General features: G+C 38.2%; 1 protein-coding gene across 4 annotated transcripts in view; it reads left to right on the forward strand.

Moving 5' to 3' along the window:
- ndnl2 (necdin-like 2) overlaps window positions 1-6810 on the forward strand; it is a 92990-nt gene extending 86180 nt beyond the window's left edge. For 2 of the 4 annotated variants that reach the window (XM_039775300.1, XM_039775299.1), the window contains exon 12: window positions 6543-6810. In XM_039775300.1, coding sequence (XP_039631234.1) covers window positions 6543-6702 — 160 coding nt within the window. In that variant the 3' untranslated portion in view covers window positions 6703-6810. The remainder of the gene's footprint in view (window positions 1-6542) is intronic. The other 2 variants (XM_039775297.1, XM_039775301.1) reach the window with 2 other exon arrangements.
- Window positions 6811-7106: the final 296 nt, after the last annotated feature.

The following is a 7106-nucleotide window of genomic DNA, read 5'->3' on the forward strand; positions in this document are numbered from 1 at the left end:
TCTAAAAAAGTGGCACACTACAAATTTGTTTCTATTTTTTCCCAAGGGGATTTAGCTCTCCTTCTATCAGTCAGATAAAGAAATGTAAAGTTGTGCATTGAGTACCTCTTTTCTGCTGGGTCCTTTTTGATCACATCAGGTTTTAAAAAGTACACATTAAGTAGGCTAAGTAAAGGGTGCAGTAACAACAATATTCTGTTAGCAGTATTACTTAAAGTTTTACATGTTGAATTATGTTTATTGTAGGGAACAATATTGAGATCTGCTGACCAAAAATAGGCTAGAAATTCTGGGATTCGGGAAGCCTGAAATCAGTGCTTTATATTAATAGACACAGGGAAAATTTAAATCCTGTTCAGACCTGTACTGAAGGGCATCTGTTTAAGAAAGAGCTTATCAGTTCCTGTTATCAGCCAGTAAAATATCCCACAACCCATCAGTAATTTTAACTTCTCTTTAGAAATGTTTTTTGAAAATCTTCAATATTATTGGATTTTGCCTTGAAATGTCCACAAATTGTAATATGTAATTTGTTTGCAATTTTAAAGCACCTACACGGGGTAAAGCTTGCCTGGATTTAGCATTTTGTAATAAGCAAGATAGAATTGAGGGTGTAGATGTGTTTGAACCACTAGGGTTATTTTGTAAGAGTGCGGATGCAAAGACTGAAATTGTTAAGTTGAACTTTGGTATGGCAAATTTTGACCAGATGCAACAAAGTCTAAGGAGGATACACTGGGATAAGCTTTTAAGTGTGGAGACAGTCGAGGAGCAGTTGAACACGTTTAAAAATGTTTTACATGTAATGCAGGACATATATATACCTAAATTTGAAATTAATAGGAAATTCTTTAAAAACTTCACAGTGGATTAATAAAGATTTCAAAAAGAAGCTGCAAAAGAAAAAACTGCTTTATAAGGCATATAAGACTAATGACTGAAAGTGAATCGTTGAGAACATGAGGGCAACCATTAAGAAGGATATTAGGAAGGCTAAAAGACAGTTTGGAGGAATATAGCAGATAAGGCGAAAGATGACCCGAAGAGATTCATTCTGTATTTATTTTAGTAGTAAAAACAGTCGAGGAAGAGGTGAAGTGCATCAGGAATAGTAAAGGGGAAATAAAAAAAAATTACAGAGAGTGAAATAGCAGACACTCTAAACTTGCATTATTTTGAGGTCTTTAAAACTAAGGAAGTGGATAACCTCCCAGCAGTAAATAGGACTACTAAGGAGGTACTGAGTGATATAGAAATTGTAGAGGGAGATGTACTTCTCAGATTAAATAGACTGAAATTAAAACAAATCACCAGGACCAGATAATAATTATCCTCTGGTTCTTAAGGAGGTTAATGAATGAATACAGTTAGGTCCATAAATACAGTGCATCCGGAAAGTATTCAGAGCGCATCACTTTTTCCACATATTATGTTACAGCCTTATTCCAAAATGGATTAAATTAATTTTTTTCCTGAGAATTCTACACACAACACCCCATAATGACAACGTGAAAAAAGTTTACTTGAGGTTTTTACAAATTTATTAAAAATAAAAAAACTGAGAAATCTCATGTACATAAGTGTTCACAGCCTTTGCTCAATACTTTGTCGATGCACCTTTGGCAGCCATTACAACCTTAAGTCTTTTTGAATATGATGCACAAGCTTGGCACACCTATCCTTGGCCAGTTTCGCCCATTCCTCTTTGCAGCATCTCTCAAACTCCATCAGGTTAGATGGGAAGCGTCGGTGCACAGCCATTTTAAGATCTCTCCAGACATGTTCAATCGGATTCAAGTCTAGGCTCTGGCTGGGCCACTCAAGGACATTCACAGAGTTGTCCTTAAGCCACTCCTTTGATATCTTGGCTATGTGCTTAGGGTCATTGTCCTGCTGAAAGATGAATCGTCGCCTTAGTATGAGGTCAAGAGCGCTCTGGGGCAGGTTTTCATCCAGGATGTCTCTGTACATTACTGCAGTCGTCTTTCCCTTTATCCTGACTAGTCTTACAGTTCCTGCCACTGAAAAACATCCCCACAGCATGAGGCTGCCACCACCATACTTCACTATAGGGATGGTATTGGCCTGGTGATGAGCGGTGCCTGGTTTCCTACAAACGTGACACCTGGCATTCACACCAAAGAGTTCAATCTTTGTCTCATCAGACCAGAGAATTTTGTTTCTCATGGTCTGAGAGTCCTTCAGGTGCCTTTTGACAAACTCCAGGCGGGCTGCCATGTGCCTTTTACTAGGAGTGGCTTCCGTCTGGACACTCTACCATACAGGCCTGATTGGTGGATTGCTGCAGAGATGGTTGTCCTTCTGGAAAGTTCTCCTCTCTCCACAGAGGACCTCTGGAGCTCTGACAGAGTGACCATCGGGTTCTTGGTCACCTCCCTGATTAAGGCCGTTCTCCCCTGATCATTCAGTTTAGATGGCCGGCCAGCTCTAGGAAGAGTCCTGGTGGTTTCGAACTTCTTCCACTTATGGATGATGGAGGCCACTGTGCTCATTGGGACCTTCAAAGCAACAGAAATGTTTCTGTAACCTTCCCCAGATTTGTGCCTCGAGATAATCCTGTCTCAGAGGTCTACAGACACTTCCTTTGACTTCATGCTTGGTTTGTGCTCTGACATGAACTGTCAACTGTGGGACCTTATATAGACAGGTGTGTGCCTTTCCAAATCATGTCCAATCAACTGAATTTACCACAGGTGGACTCCAATTAAGCTGCAGAAACATCTCAAGGATGATCAGGGGAAACAGGATGCACCTGAGCTCAATTTTGGGCTTCATGGCAAAGGCTGTGAATACTTATGTACATGTGCTTTCTCAATTTTGTTTTTTTGTTTTTTTTTAATAAATTTGCAATAATCTTCAAACTTTTTTCACGTTGTCATTATGGGGTGTTGTGTGTAGAATTCTGAGGAAAAAAATGAATTTAATCTATTTTGGAATAAGGCTGTAACATAAAATGTGGAAAAAGGGATGCGCTGTGAATACTTTCTGGATGCACTGTATTTGGACAGAGACAACTTTTTCTAATTTTGGTTCTGTACATTACCACAATGAATTTTAAATGAAACCACTCAGATGCAGTTGAAGTGCAGACTTTCAGCTTTAATTCAGTGGGGTGAACAAAACGATTGCATAAAAATGTGAGGCCACTAAAGCATTTTTTAACAAAATCCCTTCATTTCAGCTGCTCAAAAGTAATTGGACAATTGACTCAAAGGCTATATCATGGGCAGGTGTGGGCAAGTCTGTTATGTCATTATCAATTAAGCAGATAAAAGGCCTGGAGTTGATTTGAGGTGTGGTGCTTGCATGTGAAAGATTTTGCTGTGAACAGACAACATCTGGTCGAAGGAGCTCTCCATACAGGTGAAAGAAGCCATCCTTAAGCTGCGAAAACAGAAAAAAGCCATCCGAGAAATTGCTACAATATTACAAGTGGCAAAATCTACAGTTTGGTACATCCTGAGAAAGAAAGCAAGCACTGGTGAACTCGGCAACGCAAAAAGACCTGGACGTCCATGGAGGACAACAGTGGTGGATGATTGAATTTCCATGGTGAAGAGAAATCCCTTCACAACAGCCAACCAAGTGAACAACACTATCCGGGGGTAGGCGTATCGATATCCAAGTCTACCATAAAGAGAAGATTGCATGAAAGTAAATACACAGGGTGCACTGCAAGGTGCAACCCACTCATAATCATCAAGAATAGAAAGGCTAGATTGGACTTTGCTAAAGAACATCTAAAAAAGCCAGCACAGTTCTTGAAAAACATTCTTTGGACAGATGAAACCAAGATCAACCTCTACCAGAATAATGGCAAGAAAAAAGTATGGAGAAGGCATGGAACAGCTCATTATCCAAAGCATACCACATCATCTGTAAAACACGGTTGAGGCAGTGTGATGGCTTGGGCGTGCATGGCTGCCAGTGGCACTGGGACACTAGTGTTTATTGATGATGAGACATAGGACAGAAGCAGCCGAATGAATTCTGAGGTGTTCAGAGACATACTGTCTGCTCAAATCCAGCTAAATGCAGTCATACAGATGGACAATGACCCAACACGTACAGCCAAAGCAACCCAGGAGTTTATTAAAGCAAAGAAGTGGAAAATTCTTGAATGGCCAAGTCAGTCACCTGATTTTAACCCAATTGCATGCATTTCGCTTGTTGAAGACTACACTTCAGACAGAAAGGCCCACAAACAAACAGCAACTGAAAGCCGCTGCAGTAAAGGCCTGGAAGAGCATTACAAAGGAGGAAACCCAGCATCTGGTGATGTCCTTGAATTCAAGACTTCAGGCTGTCATTGCCAACAAAGGGTTTTCAACCAAGTATTAGAAATGAACATTTTATTTCCAGTTCTTTAATTTGTCCAATTACTTTTTAGCCCCTGAAATGAAGGGATTGTGTTAAAAAAATGCTTTAGTTTCCTCACATTTTTATGCAATTGTTTTGCTCACCCCACTGAATTAAAGCTGAAAGTCTGCACTACAACTGCATCTGAGGTGTTTCATTTAAAATTCATTGTGGTAATGTACAGAACCAAAATTAGAAAAAAGTTTTCTCTGTCCAAATATTTATGTACCTAATTGTATATAAACTGCACACTGGGGAGATTCCAAAGGACTGAAAAATGGCAAATATTATCTTGTTATATAAAATGGTTGACCGGGCCGATCCAAGCAACTATAGGCCAGAAAGCTTAACGTGCATTACAGGAAAATTAATGGAAACAATTATTAAGGGTAAAATTGAGCAGCATATGGCAAGTACATGAGTTTTTGTGAATAGTTAGCATGGGTTCAGAAGAAGCAGGTTGTGTTTTACCAACCCGCAGGAAATTTATGAAGAAGCATCAAAAGTATATGATAATATTGGAACATGTGATATTATTTATCTTGACTTTCAGAAAGCATTTAATAAGGTGCCACGTGAGAGATTGGGCATCAAACAGAAGAAATGGAAGTTCAGGGTGATGTTTGTAGATAGGTGCAGAATTGACTGAGACACAGGAGGCAGAGGGTGATGGTGCTAGGAACCTTATCAGAATTGCCTGATGTTCAGAGTGGTGTTCCACAGGGGTCAGTGCTAGGACCGCTTCTGTTTTTAATATATATAAATGATTTAGATAGGAATATCAGTAACATACAGGTTAAATTTGCAGATTATACCAAGAAAGATGGATTGGCAGATAATTTGGAATCTGTTAAATTATTACAGAAGAATTTGGACAACATGCAGGCTTGGGCAGACTTGTGGCAGACGAAATTTAATGTAAATGTAAAGTATTGCACATAGGAAGTAAAAATGTTAGGTTTGAATACACAATGGATGGTTGGAAAATTGAGAGTACACCTTATGAGAAGGATTTAGGAATCACAGTGGACTCTTAAGATATCGACATTCCGACAGTGTTCAGAAGTCATTAAGAAGGCAAACATATTGTTGGGTTATATAGCACAATGTGTGGAGTACAAGTCCAAGGAGGTTATACTCAACCTTTTATAATGCACTGGTGAGTCCTCATCTTGAGTACTGTGTTGCAGTTTGGGTCTCAAGGCTACAAAAAGGACATAGCAGTACTAGAAAAGGTCCAGAGAAGAGCAACTACACTTATTCCAGGGCTACATGGATTGGATTATGAGGAAAGATTAAAAGAGCTGAGCCTATATGGTTTAAGCAAAAGAAGATTAAGAGGTAACATGGTTGAAGCATTTAAAATTATCAAAGGAATTAGTGCAGTGGATCGAGACTGATATTTTAAAATAAGGTCATCAAGAATATAGGGACACAGTTGGAAACTTAAGGGTAAATTTTGCACAGACAAAGTTTTTCTTTACACAAAGAACGATAGACACTTGGAATAAGCTGCCAAGTAGTGTGGTAGACAGTAAGACTTTAGGGACTTTCAAAACTCGACTTGATGTTTTTTTTTGGGGTTTTTTTTTGGAAGAAATAATTAGGACTGGTGGGCTTTGTTGGGCTGGATGATCTGTTCTCGTTTAGACTGTTCTATTGTTGAATCCAACATTAAGTTGTTCAGAGTCATATCTTCTATTTTGGGCACAAGGCTGGAGTCAATAGTGAACAAGGGAAAACAATCAAAATCCACTCGACTGATTTGTCTTATATATTGTGTAATATGCACATGGGTAAAGTGTTCCTTTTTGTGTATATGATCTTGCAGACATGGACATTACAATTAGGAAAACTGTCACTCAGTTGTGCATTTCCTCCTGTGCTTTGTAGATCTCAATAGTTATTGGACAAATGAGTGCTGTACATACACTGTATTTCTGTTCAATTTGCTTGTCATGTTTGGGAAAGGAGTAACATCTGTCTAATGGATGTTAAATGTCTGCAAAATCCCAGAGCATGTAATTCTTCATTATTGTTTTAAAATTTCTGCATAGCTATTCTGTAGTTCACGTTTACCTAAGGCTTTGTATGCATGTAATTTTTTTTTTTTTTACTATTTTGTCTAAATACTTTCTTACAGTGTCAATTACTGTGTTTAGTTGCAGGAACAAGACCCCCGCTCATGGACGACCCAGTGGAAAGAAGCAGAACAAGCAGAGTCTAGTTCCCGGGGTAGTTCTCAGTGATGCTTTCGTTTTTTTTACACTTTGCTATCCTGAGTATTCTTGCCTTTCGCTAAGGTATATTTTATTTTTGTAAAAAAAAAGTCTATTTTGGTTCTGACTTACACCCTTAAAGTCTACAAAGGACAGAAAAAGAAAAAACATAATTTGTTTCTTTGTAGTTTTTTCTTAGTGGGTGGTGTATTTATTATAATCTTTTTTACAAAATATTTGAAAAAAATGTTAATTATCAGATGTTTTAAATAATTTTGTATAATTAAAAATGTTTCAAACTCCCTTGTGTGTGTTACTGTCTGTGTTTTTTTTTTTTTGCCTTTTCCCCAACAGTATGAAAAGCTTCAATTCTGTTTTCTGTACTTAGTACAAAGGCATGTAAAGTTAAGTCTTACCTGCTTTTGAGTACGTGCTTTGTGATGACGTTAAATACAATTTCTTAAATTAGTTAGTATTTGAAAAATCATGGAATACCTTTGTTCTGCT

This window comes from Polypterus senegalus, chromosome 13 (genome assembly GCF_016835505.1).
Source record: "Polypterus senegalus isolate Bchr_013 chromosome 13, ASM1683550v1, whole genome shotgun sequence".
In the NCBI taxonomy this organism is placed as follows: domain Eukaryota; kingdom Metazoa; phylum Chordata; class Cladistia; order Polypteriformes; family Polypteridae; genus Polypterus; species Polypterus senegalus.